General features: G+C 50.0%; 1 protein-coding gene across 1 annotated transcript in view; it reads left to right on the top strand.

Moving 5' to 3' along the window:
* The window catches only part of CLCN1 (chloride voltage-gated channel 1), a gene marked incomplete at its 5' end in the record, with an annotated part of 596,613 nt that overhangs the window by 312,885 nt on the left and 260,375 nt on the right, over positions 1-23,353 (top strand). The window contains one exon of the mRNA XM_086928421.1: positions 13,583-13,716. Coding sequence (XP_086784547.1) covers positions 13,583-13,716 — 134 coding nt within the window. The remainder of the gene's footprint in view (positions 1-13,582; positions 13,717-23,353) is intronic.

A 23,353-nucleotide genomic window follows, 5' to 3' on the forward strand; every position in this document is an offset into this window, starting at 1 on the left:
AGACCTCACTCCCACTCAGCAGCAGGCTCTCACTGCATTAGAAGAGACCTCACTCCCACTCAGCAGCAGGCTCTCACTGCATTAGGAAGGACCTCACTCCCTCTCAGCAACAGGCTCTCACTGCATTAGACGAGACCTCACTCCCTCTCAGCAACAGGCTCTCACTTCATTAGATGAGACCGCACTCCTTCTCAGCAGCAGGCTCTCACTGCATTAGGCAGGACCTCACTCCCACTCAGCAGCAGGCTCTCACTGCATTCAACAGGACCTCACTCTCTCTCAGCAGCAGGCTCTCACTGCATTAGGCAGGACCTCACTCCCTCTCAGCAGCAGGCTCTCACTGCATTCAACAGGACCTCACTCCGACTCAGCAGCAGGCTCTCACTGCATTAGATGAGACCTCACTCCCACTCAGCAGCAGGCTCTCGCTGCATTAGATGAGACCTCACTCCCACTCAGCAGCAGGCTCTCACTGCATTAGACGAGACTTCATTCAGCAGCAGGCTCTCACTGCATTAGACAGGACCTCACTCCCACTCAGAAGCAGGCTATCACTGCATCAGCCAGGACCTCACTCCCTCTCAGCAGCAGGCTATCACTGCATCAGCCAGGACCTCACTCCCTCTCAGCAGCAGGCTCTCACTGCATTAGACAGGACCTCAGTCCCTCTCAGCAGTAGGCCCTCACTGCATCAGCCAGGACCTCACTCCCTCACAGCAGCAGGCTCTCACTGCATCAGACAGGACCTTATTCCCTCTCAGCAGCAGGCTCTCACTTAATTAGACGAGACCTCACTCCCACTCAGCAGCAGGCTCTCACTGCATCAGCCAGGACCTCAATCCCTCTCAGCAGCAGTCTCTCACTGCATTAGGCAGGACCTCAGTCCCACTCAGCAGCAGGCTCTCACTGCATTAGACGAGACCTCACTCCCTCTCAGCAGCAGGCTCTCACTGCATTAGGCAGGACCTCAGTCCGACTCAGCAGCAGGCTCTCACTGAATTAGATGATACCTCACTCCCACTCAGCAGCAGACTCTCACTGCATTAGGCAGGACCTCACTCCCCCTCAGCAGCAGACTCTCACTGCATTAGACAGGACCTCACTCCCCCTCAGCAGCAGGCTCTCACTGCATTAGACAGGACCTCACTCCCCCTCAGCAGCAGACTCTCACTGCATTAGGCAGGACCTCACTCCCTCTCAGCAGCAGGCTCTCACTGCATCAGCCAGGACCTCACTCCCTCTCAGCAGCAGGCTCACACTGCATTAGACAGGACCTCACTCCCCCTCAGCAGCAGGCTCTCACCGCATTAGACAGGACCTCACTCCCCCTCAGCAGCAGACTCTCACTGCATTAGGCAGGACCTCACTCCCTCTCAGCAGCAGGATCTCACTGCATTAGGCAGGACCTCACTCTCTCTCAGCAGCAGGCTCTCACTGCATTAGGCAGGACCTCATTCCCTCTCAGCAGTAGGCTCTCACTGCATTAGGCAGAACCTCACTCCCTCTCAGCAGCAGGCTCTCACTGCATCAGCCAGGACCTCACTCCCTCTCAGCAGCAGGCTCACACTGCATTAGACAGGACCTCACTCCCCCTCAGCAGCATGCTCTCACTGCATTAGACAGGACCTCACTCCCCCTCAGCAACAGGCTCTCAGTCACTGCATTAGGTAAGACCTCACTCCCACTCAGCAGCAGGCTCTCACTGCATTAGGCAGGACCTCACTCCCCCTCAGCAGCAGACTCTCACTGCATTAGGCAGGTCCTCACTCCCTCTCAGCAGCAGGATCTCGCTGCATTAGGCAGGACCTCATTCCCTCTCAGCAGCAGGCTCTCACAGCATTAGACACGACCTCACTCCCTCTCAGCAGCAGGCTGTCACTGCATTAGACAGGACCTCACTCCCCCTCAGCAGCAGGCTCACACTACATTAGACAGGACCTCACTCCCCCTCAGCAGCAGGCTCTCACTGCATTAGACAGGACCTCACTCCCCCTCAGCAGCAGACTCTCACTGCATTAGGAAGGTCCTCACTCCCTCTCAGCAGCAGGCTCTCACTGCATTCAACAGGACCTCACTCCCACTCAGCAGCAGGCTCTCACTGCATTAGATGAGACCTCACTCCCTCTCAGCAGCAGGCTGTCACTGCATTAGACAGGACCTCACTCTCCCTCAACAGCAGACTCACACTGCATTAGACAGGACCTCACTCCCCCTCAGCAGCAGGCTCTCACTGCATTAGACAGGACCCCACTCCCCCTCAGCAGCAGGCTCTCACTGCATTAGGCAGGACCTCACTCTCTCTCAGCAGCAGGCTATCACTGCATTCAACAGGACCTCACTCCCACTCAGCAGCAGGCTCTCACTGCATTAGACGAGGCCTCACTCCCTCTCAGCAGCAGGCTGTCACTGCATTAGACAGGACCTCACTCCCCCTCAGCAGCAGGCTCACACTGCATTAGACAGGACCTCACTCCCCCTCAGCAGCAGGCTCTCACTGCACTAGACAGGACCTCACTCCCACTCAGCAGCAAGCTCTCACTGCATTAGGCAGGACCTCACTCCCACTCAGCAGCAGGCTCTCACTGCATTAGACAGGACCTCACTCCCCCTCAGCAGCAGGCTCACACTGCATTAGACAGGACTTCACTCCCCCTCAGCAGCAGGCTCTCACTGCATTAGACAGGACCTCACTCCCACTCAGCAGCAGGCTCTCACTGCATTAGACAGGACCTCACTCCCCCTCAGCAGCAGGCTCTCACTGCATTAGGCAGGACCTCACTCCCTCTCAGCAGCAGGCTCTCACTGCATTCAACAGGACCTCACTCCCACTCAGCAGCAGGCTCTCACTGCATTAGGAAGGACCTCACTCCCTCTCAGCAACAGGCTCTCACTGCATTAGACGAGACCTCACTCCCTCTCAGCAGCAGGCTCTCACTGCATTAGGCAGGACCTCACTCCCCCTCAGCAGCAGGCTCTCACTGCATTAGGCAGGACCTCACTCTCTCTCTGCAGCAGGCTCTCACTGCATTAGGCAGGACCTCACTCTCTCTCAACTGCATTCTCGCGTCTCACTCTTGCCGTGTCTCACTCTTGTGTCTCACTCACCCTCTCTTCCTCTGCACCCTTGTATATGAGATTCTTTCTGATGGTTTTTGTGTCTCACTCTTGTCTCACTTTCGTGGTGTCTCACTCTTGTTGCCTATCACTCTTGTGTCTCACTCTTGTCATCTCACTCTTGTGTCTCACTCTTGTTGCCTATCACTCTTGTGTCTCACTCTTGTCATCTCACTCTTGGCATGTCTCACTCTTCTTGTGTCACTCACCCTCCCGTTCCTGTGAACCCTTGTCTATAGGAGTCATTCCTTGTGTGTCACTCTTGTTGTGTCTTTCTTTTGTTGTTGTCTCACTTTTGTCTCTCACTCGCCCTCCGCTCCTGTGCATTCTTGTCTTTGGGAGTCATTCTGATGGTCCTTGTGTCTCACGCCTGTTGTGTCTCACTTTTGTTGTGTCTCACTCTTGGCATGTCTCACTCTTCTTGTGTCACTCACCCTCCGTTCCTGTGCTCCCTCGTCAGTGTGATTCCTTCTGATGGTCCTTGTGTCTCTCTCTTGTGTCTCACTCTTCTTGTGTCACTTTCGTGGTGTCTCACTCTTGTTGCGTATCACTCTTGTGTCTCACTCTTGTTGCGTATCACTCTTGTGTCTCACTCTTGTGTCTCACTCTTGGCATGTCTCACTCTTCTTGTGTCACTCACCCTCCCGTTCCTGTGTACCCTTGTCTATAGGAGTCATACCTTGTGTCTTACTTTTGTTGTCGTCTCACTCATGTGTCTCACTCGCCCTCCGCTCCTGTGCATTCTTGTCTTTGGGAGTCATTCTGATGGTCCTTGTGTCTCACGCCTGTTGTGTCTCACTTTTGGCATGTTTCACTCTTGTCATCTCACTTTTGTTGTGTCTCACTCTTGTCATCTCACTTTTGTTGTGTCTCACTCTTGTCATCTCACTTTTGTTGTGTCTCACTCTTGTCATCTCACTTTTGTTGTGTCTCACTCTTGTCATCTCACTTTTGTTGTGTCTCACTCTTGTCATCTCACTTTTGTTGTGTCTCACTCTTGGCATGTCTCACTCTTCTTGTGTCACTCACCCTCCGTTCCTGTGCTTCCTCGTCTGTGTGATTCCTTCTGATGGTCCTTGTGTCTCTCTCTTGTGTCTCACTCTTCTTGTGTCACTCACCCTCCCGTTCCTGTGTACCCTTGTCTATAGGAGTCATTCCTTGTGTCTCACTCTTGTTGTGTCTTACTTTTGTTGTCGTCTCACTCATGTGTCTCACTCGCCCTCCGCTCCTGTGCATTCTTGTCTTTGGGAGTCATTCTGATGGTCCTTGTGTCTCACGCCTGTTGTGTCTCACTTTTGGCATGTTTCACTCTTGTCATCTCACTTTTGTTGTGTCTCACTCTTGTCATCTCACTTTTGTTGTGTCTCACTCTTGTCATCTCACTTTTGTTGTGTCTCACTCTTGTCATCTCACTTTTGTTGTGTCTCACTCTTGTCATCTCACTTTTGTTGTGTCTCACTCTTGTCATCTCACTTTTGTTGTGTCTCACTCTTGGCATGTCTCACTCTTCTTGTGTCACTCACCCTCCGTTCCTGTGCTTCCTCGTCTGTGTGATTCCTTCTGATGGTCCTTGTGTCTCTCTCTTGTGTCTCTCTCTTGTGTCTCACTCTTCTCCTGTGTCTCTCTCGCCCTCTGCTCCTGTGCACCCTTGTCTATGGGAGTCATTCCTTGTGTCTCACGCCTGTTGTGTCTCAGTCTATGAATAGCCTAAGGGAGGACCATAGTCTGATTAAGAAGGCAAAAAGGAAAATTTTTTAAAGAGAGGATTGAATCATCCGAAAATTCCTCCAAAGAGCTTTTCGTGATTTATAAGGAGTTAATGTCACTCGCTAGGACAGTGACTAAAGACCTCTTTTCCACCGAGATATGCGAATCCATTGCTGACCATTTCATGAACAAAGTGGAGAAGATCTATAGGTCTTTTCAGGAAAATGCGGCCAATGACACCCCTGTCCCGGATACTTGTCAGAGGCTTTTTAAGAACACATATCTCACTGAGTTCAAGGTTCCTTCGGGGGAGGAATTGATCAAATTAATTGCAGGTATCCAATCAGGATCCCCTACGGATGTTGCCCCTCCTAAGATTCTCAGGAGTCATTTGCACCTCCTGGGCCATCACATAGGTAATGTGGCCACCCTATCTTTTGAAGAAAGATATGTGAAGGAGGAATGGAAATTAGCCCAGGTGGTTCCTTAAAAAAAGAAACCTAACCAGAGTGTATCTCAGCTGGACAATCTCCGCCCTATTTCCCTCCTGCCATTCTGTGCCAAAGTGGTGGAGCAACTGGTCAACAACCAGCTGGTACAATTCATGGAGGATACTCACCTTCTACACTTCTCCCAATCTGGGTTTAGGGCGAAACATCCTACAGAAACCGCCCTACTTTTTTCCACGGAATTACTCCATCAGAAGGTGGATGAGGGACAGACAGCCGCCCTAGTACTGCTGGACTTGAGTGCAGCTTTTGACACTGTGTCGCACTCTGAGCTCCTTGCCCGCCTTAGCGACTTAGGGGTAGCCGGGTCAGCCTATGAATGGATGGACTCTTTTCTAGCAGACAGGAAATTTCAAGAACACTGCCCCCCTTTTAAATCTACACACCGTTCTCTTAGACAAGGGGTTCCTCAGGGCTCTATATTGAGCCCAACGTTGTGTAATCTGTATATGGAACCCCTTGCTAGCATGGTGGAATCCTATGGGGTGGATGTTGTGTCTTATGCCGATGACACCCAACTGGTGGTCACCCTATCTCACAACCCACTGGAGACGGCAGATAATTTCTCTGCCTGTCTGGTGGCACTCGCCGACTGGATGAAGACCAATTGCCTTCGCCTTCTTCCCCTTCGATTTGGACGTCGGCTTAGTGGCCCTCTGACCTGGGCCCTACACCTATTCCTTCTGATACGGTGAAAAGCTTGGGGGTTGTCCTGGACTCTAACCTCTCATATTTCCAACTTATCGGAAATGTGGCTGGTAAATGCTATGGCATACTAAAGGTCTTACGCAAAATTCTAGACCTATTACCCATCACAGCGAGGAAAACATTAGTGCATGCCATGGTCACCTCTCATCTTGACTACGGGAACTCTCTGGATTGTGGCCTTAGTAGAAAGGGCCTGAACCAACTCCAATGTGTCCAAAATGCGGCTGCAAGGCTTGTCTTGAACTTGCCTAGCAAGTTGTCTGGGAAACGTGCGTTACAGATCTTGCACTGGCTCCCCATTCGGGAACGCATTCGATTTAAAGCCTTGTGCATGACCCATCGTACAGCACAGGGCAAAGGCCCAGTCTATCTCCAAAAGATGCTGACTATATACCGTCCCAACCGCCTTTTGGGATCTATGGGTACCATGCAATTTCTGGTACCCTGTATCCATAAAGCGCGGATGAGGGGTCGTTTTTTAGGTACTTAGCCAGCAAACAATGGAACGAACTCCCCATTGAACTTCGTATGGAACCTTCGGAAACGCGGTTCTGTCTTAAACTTAAGACCCATCTGTTCCCTAAAGATTAGAATGGAGGGGTCCGGTCCCTCCATTTCCCCCTCCCTGGAGCCCTTTGGACTGCATCCACAGCGCGGGGACGCACTGTTTCTCTAGTGCAACCAGGCGCTTTATAAATGTATTTATTATTAGTATTATTATTATTCTTTTTGTCTCACTCTTCTTGTGTCTCATTCTTGCATCTCACTCCTGTTGTGTCTCACTCATGCTGTATCTCGCTCTTGTGTCTCACTCTCCACCGGCTCCTGTGCACTCTTGTCTTTGTGATTCCTTCTGATGGTCCTTGTCATCTTAATCTTGTTGTGTCTCACTCTTGCCGTGTCTCACTCTTGTGTCTCACTCACCCTCTCTTCCTCTGCACCCTTGTGTATGAGATTCATTCTGATGGTTCTTGTGTCTCACTTTTGTGGTGTATCGCTCTTGTGTCTCAGTCTTGTCATCTCACTCTTGGCATGTCTCACTCTTGGCATGTCTCACTCTTCTTGTGTCACTCACCCTCCGTTCCTGTGCTCCCTCGTCTGTGTGATTCCTTTCGATGGTCCTTGTGTCTCACTCTTGGCATGTCTCACTCTTCTTGTGTCACTCACCCTCCGTTCCTGTGCTCCCTCATCTGTGTGATTCCTTTCGATGGTCCTTGTGTCTCACTCTTGTTGTGTCTCACTCTTGTGTCCCACTCTTCTCTTCTGTCTCACTCGCCCTCTGCTCCGGTGTACCCTTGTCTATGGGAGTCATTCTGATGGTCATGTGCCTCACTCCTGTTGTGTCTCACTTTTGTCATGTCTCACCCATGTCATCTCATGCTTGTGTCTCACTCTTGTTGTGTCACAGTCTTGTCATCTCCCTCTTGTTGTTTCTCACGCTTGTCGTCTCCCTCTTGACATGTCTTACTCTTACTGTATCTCACTCTTGCTGTGTTTCACTCTTGTTGCGTTTCACCCTTGTTGTGTCTCACCCTTGTTGTGTCTCACCCTAGTTGTCTCATTCTTGTCATGTCTCAGTAATGTCATGTCTCCTTCTTGCCATGTCTCACTCTTGTGTCTCACTCACCCTCCTTTCCTGTGCACCCTTGTCTGTACGATTCCTTCTGATGGAACTTGTGTCTCACCTTTGTCATCTCACTCTTGTCGTGTCTCATTCATGCCATTTCTCACTCTTGCTGTGTCTCACTCTTGCGTCTCACTCTTTTTATGTCTCACTCATCCTACATTCCTGTACACACTTGTCTGTAAGAGTCTTTGTGATGGTATTTGTGTCTCACCCTTGTCGTCTCACTCTTGTCATGTCTCTCTAATGCCATGTCGTCTCACTCTTGTGTCTCACTCTTCTTGTGTCTCACTCATCCTACGTTCCTGTGCACCCTTTTCTGTGCGTTTATTTCTGATGGTATTTGTGTCTCACTCTTGCTGTGTTTCACTCTTTTTGTGACTCGCTCTTGTCTTTTCTCACCCTTGTCTCACTCTTGTCGTGTCTCACCCTTGTCATCTCACTCTTGTCATGTCTCACTCATGTCCTGTCTCCCTCTTGCCATGTCTCACTCTTGCTGTGTCTCACTCTTGTGTCTCACTCTTCTTGTCTCTCACTCACCCTCCATTTCTGTGCACCCTTGCCTGTGAGATTCCTTCTGATGGTATTTGTGTCTCACTCTTGCTGTGTCTCACTCTTGTGTCTCACTCTCCCTCCCTTCCTGGGTACCCTTGTCTATGAGAGTCATTTTTAGGGTACTTGTGTCGCACTCTTGATGTGCCTCACGCTTGTCGTGTCTCATCCTTTTTGTCCCACTCCTGTGATGTCTCACTTTTGTCGTGTCTCATCCTTTTTGTCCCACTCTTGTGATGTCTCACTCTTGTCATGTCTCACTCTTGCTGTGCCTCACTCTTGTCATGTCTCACCCTTGTCATCTCAATCTTGGCGTGTCTCACCCTTGTCATCCCACTCTTGTCATGTGTCACCCTTGTCATCCCACTCTTGTTGTGTCTCACTCTTGTCATGTGTCACCCTTGTCGTCTCACTCTTGCCATATCTCACTCTTGTCTTGTCTCACTCCTGCCATATATCACTCTTGTCATCTCACTCTTGTCATGTCTCACTCTTTTCATGCCTCGCCCTTGTCGTCTCACTCTTGTTGTGTCTCACCCTTGTCTCACTCTTGCAGTGTCTCACTCATGTCGTCCCACTCTTGTCCTGACTCACCCTTGTCATCCCAGTCTTTTCGTGTCTCACCTTTGTCGCCCCATTCTTGTCATATCTCAGCCTTGCCGTCTCACTCTAGTTGTGTCACACTCTTATCATGTCTCACTCTTGTCATGTCTCCCCCTTGTCATCTCACTCTTATCGTATCTCACTCTTGTTATGTCTCACCCTTTTCATGTCTCACTCCTACCATGTCTCACTCTTGCTGTGTCTCACTCTTGTTGTGTCTCACTCTTATCATCTCACTCTTTTAGTGTCGCCCTTTTGTCATGTCTCACTCTTGTCATGTATCACCCTTGTCGTGTCTCACCCTTGTCATGTCTCACCCATGTCATCTCACTCTTGTCATGTCTCACCCTTGTTGTCCCACCCTTGCTGTCCCACTCTTGTCGTGTCTCACTCTTGTCATGTCTCACTTGTGTCCTGTCTCACTTTTGTCATGTCTCACCCTTGTCGTCTCACTCTTGTCATGTCTCACTCTTGTTGTGCCTCACCCTTGTCATCTCACTCTTGTCGTCCCACTCTTGTCATGTCTCACTCTTGTTGTGTATCACCCACGTTGTCCCACTCTTGTCATGTCTCACTGTACTCTCTTCTCACTCTTGTGTCTCACTCCTGTTGTGTCTCACTCTTGTGTCTTACCCTTGTCGTCTGACTCTTGCCGTGTCTTACGCTTCTCGTGTCTCACTCTTGTCATGTCTCACTCTTGTGTCTCACCCTTGTCTCACTCTTGCCGTGTCTCACTCATGTCGTCCCACTCTTGTCATGTCTCACTCTTGTCTTCTCACTCGTGTGTCTCACTCCTGTCATGTCTCACTCTTCTCGTGTCTCACTCTTCTCATGCCTCACTCTTGCTGTGTCTTACTCTGGCCGTGTCTCATCCATGTCATCTCACTCTTGTCATGTCTCACTCTTGCTGTGTCTCACTCTTGTCATGTCTCACCCTTGTCATCTCAATCTTGTTGTGTCTCACTCTTGTCATGTGTCACCCTTGTCGTCTCACTCTTGCCATATCTCACTCTTGTCTTGTCTCACTCCTGCTGTGTATCACTCTTGTCATCTCACTCTTGTCATGTCTCACTCTTTTCATGTCTCGCCCTTGTCGTCTCACTCTTGTTGTGTCTCACCCTTGTCGTCTCACTCTTGTCATGTCTCACTCTTCTCGTGTCTCACTCTTCTCATGCCTCACTCCTGCCGTGTCTCACTCTGGCCGTGTCTCATCCATGTCATCCCACTCTTGTTGTGTCTCACTCTTGTTGTCTCTCACTCTTGCTGTGTCTCCCCTGTGTCGAGTCTCACCCTTATCATCTCACTCTTGTCATGTCTCACTCTTGTTGTGTCTCACCCTTGTCATCTCAATCTTGTTGTGTCTCACTCTTGTCATGTGTCACCCTTGTCGTCTCACTCTTGCCATATCTCACTCTTGTCTTGTCTCACTCCTGCTGTGTATCACTCTTGTCATCCATCTCTTGTCATGTCTCACTCTTTTCATGTCTCGCCCTTGTCGTCTCACTCTTGTTGTGTCTCACCCTTGTCGTCTCGCCCTTGTCATGTCTCACTCTTGTTGTGCCTCACCCTTGTCATCTCACTCTTGTTGTGTATCACCCACGTTGTCCCACTCTTGTCATGTCTCACTGTACTCTCTTCTCACTCTTGTGTCTCACTCCTGTCGTGTCTCACTCTTGTGTCTTACCCTTGTCGTCTGACTCTTGCCATGTCTCACGCTTCTCGTGTCTAACTCTTGTCATGTCTCACTCATGTCATCCCACTCTTGTCATGTCTCACTCTTGCCGTGTTTCATTCTTGTTATCTCACTCTTGTCATGTCTCACTCTTGTCTTCTCACTCGTGTGTCTCACTCCTGTCATGTCTCACTCTTGTGTCTCACCATTGTTATCTGACTCTTGCCATGTCTCACGCTTCTCGTGTCTCACTCTTGTCATGTCTCACTCTTGTCTTCTCACTCTTGTGTCTCACTCCTGTCATGTCTCACTCTTGTGTCTCACCCTTGTTGTCTGACTCTTGCCATGTCTCACGCTTCTCGTGTCCCACTCTTGTCATGTCTCACTCTTGTGTCTCACCCTTGAATCACTGTTGCTGTGTCTCACTATTGCAGTGTCTCACTCGTGCCGTGTCTCACTCTTGTGTCTCACTCTTGTCATATCTCACTCTTGTCATGTCTCACCCTTGTCTCACTCTTGCTGTGTCTCACTCATGTCGTCCCACTCTTGTCATGTCTCACTCTTCTCATCTCTCACTCTTCTTGTATCTTACTCTTGCTGTGTCTCACTCGTGCCGTGTCTCACTCTTGTGTCTCACTCTTGTCATGTCTCACTCTTCTCGTGTCTCACTCTTCTCATGCCTCACTCCTGCCGTGTCTCACTCTGGCCGTGTCTCATCCATGTCATCTCACTCTTGTTATGTCTCACTCTTGTTGCCTCTCACTCTTGCTGTGTCTCCCTTGTGTCGAGTCTCACCCTTATCATCGCACTCTTGTTGTGCCTCACTCTTGTCATGTCTCACTCTTGTCTTGTCTCACTCCTGCTATGTGTCACTCTTGTCGTCCCACTCTTGTAATGTCTCACACTTGTCACTTCACTCTTGTGTCTCACTCCTGTCGTGTCTTACTCTTGTCTCTCATCCTTGTTGTCTCACTCTTACCATGTCAGTCACTCTTCTTGTGTCTCACTCTTGCCATGTCTCACTCTTGCCGTGTCTCACTCTTGCTGTGTCTCATCCTTGTCGTCCCACTCTTGTTGTGTCTCACTCTTGTGGTGTCTCACTCTTGCTGTCTCTCATTCATGTCGAGTCTCACCCTTGTCGTGTCACTCTTGTTGTCCCACTCTTGTCACATCTCACTCTTGTCTTGTCTCACTCTTGTCGTGTGACACTCTTGCCGTCCCACTCTTCTCATGTTCCACTCTTGTTGTCTCACTCTTGTCATGTTTCACTCTTGTCATGTCTCACTCTTGTTGTGTTTCACCCTTGTCATCACACTCTTGTCGTGTATCACCCTTGTCGTCTCACTCTTGTTGTGTATCACCCATGTTGTCTCCTCCTTGTCATGTCTCACTCTTGCTGTTTCTCACTCTTGTCGTCCCACTCTTGTCATGTCTCACTCTTGTGTCTCACTCCTGTGGTGTCTCACTCTTGTATCTCACCCTTGTCGTCTGACTATTGCCATGTCTCACGCTTCCCGTGTCTCACTCTTGTCATGTCTCACTCTCGTGTCTCACCATTGTCTCACTCTTGCTGTGTCTCACTCTTGTTGTCCCACTCTTGTCATGTCTCACTCTCATCTTCTCACTCTTGTGTCTCACTCCTGTTGTGTCTCATTCTTGTGCCTCACCCTTGTCGTCTGACACTTGCCGTGTCTCACGCTTCTCGTGTCTCACTCTTGTCATGTCTCACTCTCGTGTCTTACCCTTGTCTCACTCTTGCCGTGAGACACTCTTGTCTTCCCATTCTTGTCATGTCCCACTCTTGTTATCTCTCACTCTTGCTGTGTCTCCCTTGTGTTGAGTCTCACCCTTGTCGTCTCACTCTTGTTGTGTCTCACTCTTGTCATGTCTCACTCTTGTCTTGTCTCACTCCTACCGGGTGTCACTCTTGCCATCCCACTCTTGTCATGTATAGCTCTTGTCTCCTCACTCTTGTGTCTCACTCCTGTCATGTCGCACTCTTGTCTCTCACCCTTGTTGTCTCACTCTTGCCATGTCAGTCACTCTTCTCATGTCTCACTCGTGCTGTGTCTCATCCTTGTACTCCCACTCTTGTTGTGCCTCACTTTTGTTGTGTCTCACTTTTGATGTGTCTCACTTGTGTCGTTTCTCACCCTTGTCGTCTCACTCTTTTCGTCCCACTCTTGTCACATCTCACTCTTGTCTTGTCCCACTCTTGCCGTGTGACACTCTTGTCTTCCCACTCTTGTCATGTTCCACTCTTGTTGTCTCACTCTTGTGTCTCACTCTTGTCGTGTCTTACTCTTGTCGTGTCTCACTCTTGCTTGTCGTCTCACTCTTGTCGTCCCACTCTTGTCATGTCTCACTCTTGTGTCTGACTCTTGTCTCTCACCCTTGTCGTCTCACTCTTGTCAGGTATCTCTCTTCTCATGTCTCACTCTTGTCATGTCTCACTCTTCTTGCGTCTCACACTTGTCATCTCACTCTTGTCATGTCTCACTCTTCTTGCGTCTCACACTTGTCATCTCACTCTTCTCGTGTCTCACTATTGTTGTGGCTCACCCTTATCGTCTCACTCTTGTCATGTCTCACCCTTCTCGTTTCCCACTCTTGTCATGTCTCCCTCTTCTCGTGTCTCACCCTTGTCGTCTCACTCTTGTCATGTCTCACTCTTGTCGTGTCTCATTCTTGTTGTGGCTCACCCTTGTCGTCTCACTCTTGTCATATCACACTCTCATTGTGTCTCACTCTTGCCATGTCTCACTCTTGTGTTTCACTCTTGTGGTGTCTCACTCTTGTCGTCTCACTCGTGCCTCACTCTTGTCGTCTCACTCCTGTTGTGTCTCACCCTTGTCATATCACTCTTGTCATATCTCACTCTCGTTGTATCTCACTCGTGCCATGTCTCACTCTCATGTCTCACTCTCATGTCTCACCCTTGCTGTGTCTCACTCTTGTCGTGTTTCAGTCTTGTTGTGTCTCACTTTTGTGTCTCACCCTTGTCATCTCACTCTTGACATATCTCACTCTCTTTGTATCTCACTCTTGTGTCTCACTCTCGTGTCTCACTCCCCTCCCCTCCTCTCCCCCTAGGTTCAGGCATCCCGGAGCTGAAGACCATCCTGCGTGGGGTGGTCCTGAAGGAGTATCTTACCTTCAAGGCCTTCCTGGCCAAGGTGGTCGGCCTCACTGCGGGGCTTGGCAGCGGCATGCCGGTGGGCAAGGAGGTGAGGCTTCGAGGCACACTACGGTGGGGTGGTAGTAGGGGGGGTGAGTGACCGATCCCAGGGGGAGGGGGTACCCCATTCTACCTGCCCAGAGGTGGCTGCCAGCATTTCATTGCTCCAGCCTTTAGAACAGGGGTCTTCAACAACGGTGTCGAGTTGGGGGGCCTTAACTACCGATGGGGATGAAGGGGGATGATGCCGCCCCCCCTCCCCACTAGTGGTCTTAACTGATGGGGGTTGTTTACTGACCGCACGGGCGACCCTAGAGCAAGAACCAAGGGTTACAATGGCTGTTTTCCAAACAATGGCTCTTGGGCTATATTCACACACTACACAACTGAACAAACATTGAATTGAATCAAAAGGAAAGGGAAAGGGAAAACAAAAAACGTAATATAACCATAATATCACAAATACCCATGTACATAAGTGATTATACAAATACATTTAATGAAAAACAAAGGGCGCTCAAACTGTTACACTCATACTATACACAGAAAACATTTGACATGTGGAAAACCAAGAAACAGTGGCAGAGAAAAATATACATACAATAATTGACACAGTACACAACCAAACAATAATGGACCAAGGGAGGAGCATTTTGTACAGGTAGAATTTAAGTTTTTTTCTCCTTATATTTTAAAAACCTCACTTTTCTACCTATTTGCACATGTCTTGAATTGGTTTGGCAATTGGTTCTACTTTTTCTTCTTTTTAATAAAATCTTTTCTACTTCACTAGTTCTTAAGATTCTTGGGCACACATTCGGTGGTGATAAGGCCTGAAAAAAATCAGAAACTAGTTGTTTTATTATCTTTAAATCCCAAGTACATGTTTTCATTTTTTTAGAAACTTTGAGGTTGCCTCTCGTTCTTAAAGTCTATTGTCCTGATGATGACCCGTTAAACAACCTTGGGTTGAAACGCTGTTGACGCTTCTAACATGGCATAAAATCAAGAGGACATTATTGTTTGGTTGTGCACTGTGTCAATTATTGTATGTATATTTTCCTCTGCCTCTGTTTCTTGATTTTCCACATGTCAAATGTTTTTTGTGTATAGTATGTGCGCCCTTTGTTTTTCATTAAATTTATTTATATAATCACTTATGTACATGGGTATTTGTGATATTATGGTTATATTACGTTTTTTGTTTTCCCTTTAACTGATGGGGGAGCACCAGGCTCTGGTTAAGAAGCAACCTGCTGATAGCAGTGCTTGTTTTCAGTTTAAAACAAGTAATTCAGCAGTAACCCCTCTGTGATGGCGTCACTAATATCTTGTGTCATGTATACCTGGCTGGGAGTCTGTGTCAGAAGGGAAGGGACCCCCCCTCCCCTCTGCATCCAGCCCGGATACTCACAGATTCCCTCCCCACCCTGTCTCGGATACTCACAGACTCCGTCCCCACCTCGTATCGGATACTCACAGACTTCCTCCCACCCCGTCTTTAACACTCACAGACTCACTCCCAGCCTCGTCTCGGATACTCACAGACTCACTCCCAGCCTCGTCTCGGATACTCACAGACTCACTCCCAGCCTCGGATACTCACAGACTTCCTCCGAGCCCCGTCTCAGATACTCACAGACTCCATCCCCGCCCTGTCTCCGATACTCCCAGACTCTCTCCTGCACTATCTCGGATACTCGCAGACTCACTCCCAGCCTCGTCTCAGATACTCACAGGTTTCCTCCCGCCCTGTCTTGGATACTCGCAGACTCCCTCCCCACCTCGTATCGGATACTCACAGACTTCCTCCCGCCCTGTCTCGGATACTCGCAGACTTCCTCCCACCCCGTCTTGAACACTCACAGACTCACTCCGAGCTCCGTCTCAGATACTCACAGACTCCCTCCCTCCCTGTCTCAGATACTCACAATACTCACAAACTCTCTCCTGCATTATCTCGGATACTCACAGACTCACTTCCAACCTCATCTCGGATACTCACAGACTCACTCCCAGCCTCGTCTCAGATACTCACAGGTTTCCTCCCGCCCTGTCTTGGATACTCGCAGACTCCCTCCACGGCTTTTCTGGGATACTCACAGACTCCCTCCCCACCTCGTATCGGATACTCACAGGTTTCCTCCCGCCCTGTCTTGGATACTCACAGACTCCCTCCAAGGCTTTTCTGGGATACTCACAGACTCCCTCCCCACCCCGCTTCGGATACTCCCTCCCACCCCATCTGGGGCACTCACAAACTCCTTCCTCACCCCAACTCGGATACTCATAGGGGCATATGTAAAAGAACTGGCGAAACCCACCGCTAAGGCTAGTTCGTTGGAGTTTTCTTCCCGCTGTGTACCGCTGAAAACTATTGCCTTGTTAGCGGCGTATGTACAAAATGTTACTCCTTGGCGATAGTTTCAGGGATCAGCTGTGAAAACCGCCACTAACATTTGCGTGATGGCAATAGGAATTCCGGCGTTAGCGGGCGAAAACCAAAGAAAGGACATTAGCGGCAAAAACGCACATTAGTCAGCCCAACGTGAGATTTTTTTGCCTCTAATGGAAAAAGTAGGCTATCAGTCGACCTGCAATAGAAAATAGACCAAAAAAACTATGAAAGTCATAATGGAGCAGCCAGGGCCAAGTGCAGCACACACCAACAACCCGCTCAAGCCACACAACATCCAGGATGACTAGGATGAGAGCCGGGATGCCACGCTGGGCCTGCGTATGGAGCCTGGATGCCTCACTGGACCTGCGTCTGGAGCCTGGATGCCTCACTGGACCTGCGTCTGGAGCCTGGATACCTCGCTGGACCTGCGTCTGCAGTCCTGATGCCTCGCTGGTCCTGCGTCTTGAGCCTGGATGCCTCACTGGACCTGCGTCTGGAGCCTGGGTGCCTCGCTGAAACTGTGTCTGGAGCCTGGATACCTCGCTGGTCCTGTGTCTGGAGCCTAGATACTTCGCTGGACATGCGTCTGGAGCCTGGATACCTCGCTGGACCTGCGTCTGGAGCTTGGATGCCTCACTGGACCTGCGTCTGGAGCCTGGATGCCTCGCTGGTCCTGCGTCTGGAGCCTGGATGCCTCGCTGGTCCTGCGTCTGGAGCCTGGATGCCTCACTGGACCTGCGTCTGGATCCTGGATGCCTTGCAGGACCTGCGTCTGGAGCCTGGATGCCTCGCTTATCCTGCGTCTGGAGGCTGGATGCCTCACTGGACCTGCGTCTGGAGCCTGGATGCCTCGCTGGTCTTGCGTCTGGAGGTTTGACACCTCGCTGGACCTGCGTCTGGAGCTTGGATGCCTCACTGGACCTGCGTCTAGAGCCTGGATGCCTCGCTGGTCCTGCGTCTGGAGCTTGGATGCCTCACTGGACCTGCGTCTAGAGCCTGGATGCCTCACTGGACCTGCGTCTAGAGCCTGGATGCCTCGCTGGTCCTGTGTCTGGAGCCTGGATGCCTCGCTGGTCCTGCGTCTGGAGGCTGGATGCCTTGCTGGTCCTGCGTCTGGAGCCTGGATGCCTCGCTGATCCTGCGCCTGGAGGCTGGATGCCTTGCTGGTCCTGTGTCTGGAGCCTGGATGCCTCGCTGGTCCTGTGTCTGGAGGCTGGATGCCTCGCCGGACCTGTACCTGGAGCCTCAATGCCTCTCTGAACCTGTGTCTGGAGCATGGATTCCTCGCTGGACCTGAGTCTGGAGCCTGGATGCCTCGCTGGTCCTGTGTCTGGAGCCTGGATGCCTCGCTGGTCCTGCGTCTGGAGGCTGGATGCCTTGCTGGTCCTGCGTCTGGAGCCTGGATGCCTCGCTGATCCTGTACCTGGAGCCTGGATGTGTCGCTGGACCTGCGTCTGGAGCCTGGATGTGTCGCTGGACCTGAGTCTGGAGCCTGGATGCCTCACTGGACCTGCATCTGGAGCCTGGATGCCCCAATGGACCTGCGTCCGGAGCTTGGATGGGATGCAGGGGATCTGTGGAGTCAATGAGCCGTGGCGGGAGACATTGAGGTGCGGCGATCGCCCATACCTGGTGGTGAAGTCTGGCCGGTCGCATGGAGACACTTTGCTGACCTGTGTGAGAAGACCTCCTTGCCCCCCTTGGAGTTTGGAACAGTAGAGGCGCTCCTGTGCACCAAAGTAGGGATGTCTGCATCGCATATTACGATCCACCACTACACCTGGGTGCACGGAGGGGATTACCAACAGTGGGCAGCACCTAGCTGCATCACAGACGGATGAGGTTGCACTGGCCGGACGCTGTGGAGAGTGAGACCCCTGAGCTGCGCCAAACTTTGTTTGCGGGAGCGCTGCAAGTTCATGCCAAAGGGGGCCCTACTGCATCAACTGCATCGGGAGGTTCACCAGCAGACTTGGCGGCGACTGCTGTACCCACGCTTGTGAAATCCCACCTGGCAGAGGCTCCTGCTGGCTGAGTCACAAATTTGGAGAGAGTTTAGCAGATTGCACCATGGTGTCAATGTTAAGGTAAGGAGAAGGTGGGACACGAAGCAGAAGAGGCCCTGGGGCAGAGTCGGCCTGGCCTATCACCCCCAGTGTCGGCTCATCCGCTATGGTGGAAGAGCGTCGCCCCGCTGCTTCCAAGCAATGCAAGAAGAGGAACAATCATCACATGATGATAACTTCCTGATGTTACTGTGCCATGTTTCCTTTGCTTAGGGCTGCTCCACTCACGGAGCAGGGCAGGGGCGGGGTGGCGTGCCCACTCAAGTGCATAGTGACTGGTTGATTGGCCCTCTCAGGCCGCACAAAGCAGTCATGCGCACTGTCGTGTTCGCAATGCAGGCTGCATTACAGCCAGGGGATGGAGCGCCAGCCCCTGGCTGAACGCCTCTTCCCTGCGCCATTGACTAATCCCAATGCCACATTGCAGGGTGGTGATTGGCTTAGGGGAGTGAGCCTGGCTGCCTACTTCCTGTTCCTGAAAGCAGACTCATTAGAGCAGGAGCAACAAAGACATGGGACCCGGCCTCGAGGTGAGAGTTCTCTCATTTAAATATTTACTGCACCCGCTCACACAACCCCCTGTATCCACGCCACATACAGTGTTCTTTCTGGTGTTTCTCACCTCCCGGCTGCCCAGTCCCCCGCCAGCACTTCTCAATGGCGGCCGCTGGGCAGCCATGTGCAGCGGGCGTACCAATGGTGTGCCAAAGGTATATTTGGAGTTACGACGCATACCATTATATCGCATTCCATAACAATGCATGCTAATACTAGGCATATTGTAATAGTAGGGAAGGTGTTGGATTGCGGAGATGCAAACATTTCTATTACCACTTCAGTGAGTGCAACCCTAAGACTAACCCTTGCACCCCAAAGCAAATCCTTCACCCTAAAATCCATCTTTGAGCCACCAAAACACACCCCAAAAATCATACTTGAACCAAATGCACACCTCAATTTTCATGATTGACCCCAAAACATACCCCAAATTTCAAATTTTACCCCATGAGACACCCCAAATGTAATCTCCAGACTCGAAACCCATAACCACCGTAAAAATTAAAAAATCCCCATTACTGACCTCACAATGCCTTGTAATGGAATGTGATGTAAAGGCACCTGCGTTGTTGATTTGCATTCTAAAGTCATTACGATGTAATGCCTGCTTTGTAATGGTTGTCTCCTGTGCCAAAGGCAAGCCCGTCTGCGTCTGTCTGCCTTGTACAGCGCTCAGCACCAAGGACCCTTCCTCTCGGACACTGCACCCCTACGGCGCCAGCACGCTCCTTGCTATCAACCCTGGATGCCACATCGCCTGCCAGGACTAACATCTGCTCTGGACAGGACGTTGCCATCGCCATTACTGATGGCTACTAAATCACCCGCAAGGACCAGCCGACCGTCCAGGAGGAGGCATTGCCATCACCTACAGAAGCACCCTCCGAGCAGCATTGCTTGCAGCGTGGTCCAGCAACAAAGCCTGCTGAAATGAGGCCCCAAGGATTATCACCATTTTTAAGACCAGCTATTTTCTGGTCTCCTACTTCTGTTATAGGCAGTTTTTTTGCTTCTCCAAACTTAAGGAATCCTCTTGTAAATTTCGCTAAGTGGGGTTAGCGGATGTTTTTGCACGGAACGCCTCCCTTGCATGTCATTATTGCTAACATAAGTGGCGATCTTTATAATGGACGTTTTCGGTGGAAAACTGCAGCTAACAGAGTTTAGCGGCAGCTTGTACATAAGGCAAGAAAAATCTTGCCAGCAAAACTGTAGGAAAAGTGCAGCTAATGCAGCGTTAACTCTTTTTACATATACCCCACAGACCCCCTCCCCACCCAGTCTCGGATACTCACATAATTCCTCCCGCCCATCTCGGATACTCACAGACTCCATCCCCGCCCTTGGCTTGGATACTCACAGACTCCCAACCCACCCAGTCTCGGGTACTCACAGACTTCCTCCCGCCCCATCTCGGATACTCACAGACTCCATCCCCGCCCTTGGCTTGGATACTCACAGACTCCCACCCCACCCAGTCTCGGATACTCACATACTTCCTCCCGCCCCATCTCGGATACTCACAGACTCCATCCCCGCCCTTGGCTTGGATACTCACAGACTCCCACCCCGCCCTCATCTCGGATACTCACACTGTGGATGCTTTTACACAGGCTTAGCTAACCAGAAAAGTATGAACGCCTTTCACATTTTTGATTGCATTTTAAAAGTTTTAATATAACTTTAATGTATAAATAAGTCTAAGCATATTTAAACATTCCAAATTAATAGAACAATTGTGAAAAATTCTGGAGTACCTGGGCCCAAATGATTTTTTTGTTTTACAGGGGTGAGGGGCATTAAAACGTTTGAAGACCACTGGTCTAGGAGGTGGTGCTAGCCTTCAAAGGATGCAACAAGCATTGGTAACCTTGTCCTTCTAGAGTCCATCTCCAGGGGATGAAGGGCACCGCTTGCCAGCCTCACTCGGAGAGTACTTGTCCTTTTTCATTTTACCAGAACCAATTCCATAATAGGTGAACACATCTCATTGTGCAACTCGCTTCCTCTCAGGTTCATAGTCAATTTGTTTTAAGGATAATCAACTGTTCCTTCAGGATTATTCCTTGGGAAGACCATGGACTCTTCATTGTGGAATACTCTGGACGAAGCCAAAAGATGCTTCTTTCTAGGATATTCCAAGGAAAGACAAATTGCTCATCATTTTGGAATATTCCAAGGGAAGTCAATAGCCTCTTCATTCTGGAATATTCAAAGGGAAGGCAATGGACTCTTCATTCTGGAATATTCCAAGGGAAAGCCATGGAAACTTCATTTTGGAATATACCAAGGGATATCAATGGACTATTCATTCTGGAATATTCTAGAGGAAGTCAATAGACAATTCTTTCTGGAATATTCCAAGGGAAGACTATGCACTCTTTACTCTGGAATGTCCCTATGGATTTAAATAGACTCTTCATCGTGGAATATTCAAATGCTAGAACATGGACTCTCCATTCTAGAATAGTTCAAAAGATGCCAATGGACTCTTCATTCTGGAATATTCTAGATCAAGCAAATAGACTCTTCATTCTGGAACATTCCAATGGAAGACCATGGACTCTTCATTCTGGAATATTTCAAGGGATGTCAATGGACTCATCATTCTGGAATATACAAGAGGCAGCCAACAGACTTCATTCTAGAATATGCCAATGGAAGACTATGGGCTCTTCATTCTGGAATATTCCAAGGAAAGACAATGGACTCTTCATTCTGGAATATTCGAAAGAAAGCCAATAGACTCTTCATTCTGGAATATTTCAATGGAAGAAAATGGACTCTTCATTCTGGAATATTCCAAAGAAAGACAGTAGACTGTTTACTACGGAATATTCCAAGGGATGTCAATGGAATCTTCATCCTGGTCTATTCTATAGCAAGCTTGGCCGGCCTGCCAGCTGCTTCCGGGTCGCCGTAGGTAGAGCGGCGGCCCGGGGGAAGACCTCACGGCCACAATCTGCCACAAACGCCGGGTGGGCACCGGCTCCCCTGAAAAGGACAGATCGAGGTGGTCACTCGATCAGGGCTGACAACGCTGGGTGGGCACCGGCCTCTGCAACCACAGCGCTCACAAGCGCAATCAGTAAAACAAAGCGCTCCCAGGCGCTAGGCAGACAATCACAGCGCTCCAAGCGCTATAATCAAAAACAAAGCGCTTCCAATCGCTAGAGGGCATAAAGCGCGCTCCTAGCGCTACGAGCAGAATAAAGTGCTCCCAGGGGCAAGGACAGAGCCCCAGCAAACAAGTCCTTGGGCAGGCGGGGGGGGCAAGGCTGGGCCAGGGGCCAGCTCACTGGCCCTCCAGGCAGGGAGGCAGCCCAAGTGGCGGTTCCTCCTGGCCCCAGCAGCAGCAGCCCCCTCAAGTAGGATCAGGAAAGAACAACTTCTGTGGGGACACAGCCCCATTTTTATACAGTACATTCCTTTGTCTGAAGGTGCAGGGTGGGGGCGGAACCAGTCGCAGCTGGTTCTTGAGTACCCTTGATGGCCCAACCACCCGTTTCTTTCACTGGCAGGGCTAGGGACATCAGTCACACCACAGGGGTGCGGAGCCAGCATTGTCTGGGGAAAACCAAGCCTCATTCAGGCCACAGGTACACTCCTCCCCAGCCATCAGCATGCTAATCTCCCACTCACCACCGGGCAGACCCATCCAGCCTTCCTGGAGCCAGGCTCACCAGCCTGCTCCAGCCAATCACACGCCAGACACATTTTATATTAATATGCCAACTCCTAGAAGTGGCACTTCTACATATGACACACTCATGCAACACACACCATTGCGAAGCATTCACTCTCACGAGTTCGCACATATCAGATTCTAACCTGTACACCCCACGCATCAGGAACTACCAGGGACACATACATTCCCCATGCATTCCTATGGGAGGGCAGGCCTATCTCACCACATGCACTCAGAGTGCGCACGCACTTTCCACTGGGACACAGTGAAAGTGCGCAGAACCCACAAATCACCATCACCAGGTCACCATTACAAGCAAAAAATCTAGGGGTGAACCTGCCAGAAGGGCCAAGTCCAACACAAGCTAATAGACTCTTCATTCTGGAATATTCAAATGCTAGACAATGGACTATCCATTCTGGAATGTTCCAAGAGATGTCAATGGACTCTTTATTCTGGACTATTCTAGCAGAAGCCAATAGACCCTTCAGCCTAGAATATTCCAATGGAAGACCATGTCTCTTCATTCTGGAATATTCCAAGGGATGTCAATGGACTCGTCATTCTGGAATATTCTAGAGTAAACCAACAGATTCTTCATTCTAGAGTATTCCAATTGAAGCCAATAGACTCTTCATTCTGGAATATTCAAATGGAAGACCATGGGCTCTTCATTCTGGAATATACCAAGGAAAGACAGTAGGGAATATTCCAAGGGATGTCAATGGAATCTTCATCCTGGTCTATTCTATAGCAAGCTAATAGACTCTTCATTCTGGAAAATTCAAATGTTAGACAATGGACTATCCATTCTGGAATGTTCCAAGAGATGTCAATGGACTCTTCATTCTGGACTATTCTAGCAGAAGCCAATAGACCCTTCAGCCTAGAATATTCCAATGGAAGACCATGTCTCTTCATTCTGGAATATTCCAAGGGATGTCAATGGACTCGTCATTCTGGAATATTCTAG

Source organism: Lissotriton vulgaris, chromosome 7 (assembly GCF_964263255.1).
Source record: "Lissotriton vulgaris chromosome 7, aLisVul1.2, whole genome shotgun sequence".
Classification (NCBI taxonomy): Eukaryota; Metazoa; Chordata; class Amphibia; order Caudata; family Salamandridae; genus Lissotriton; species Lissotriton vulgaris.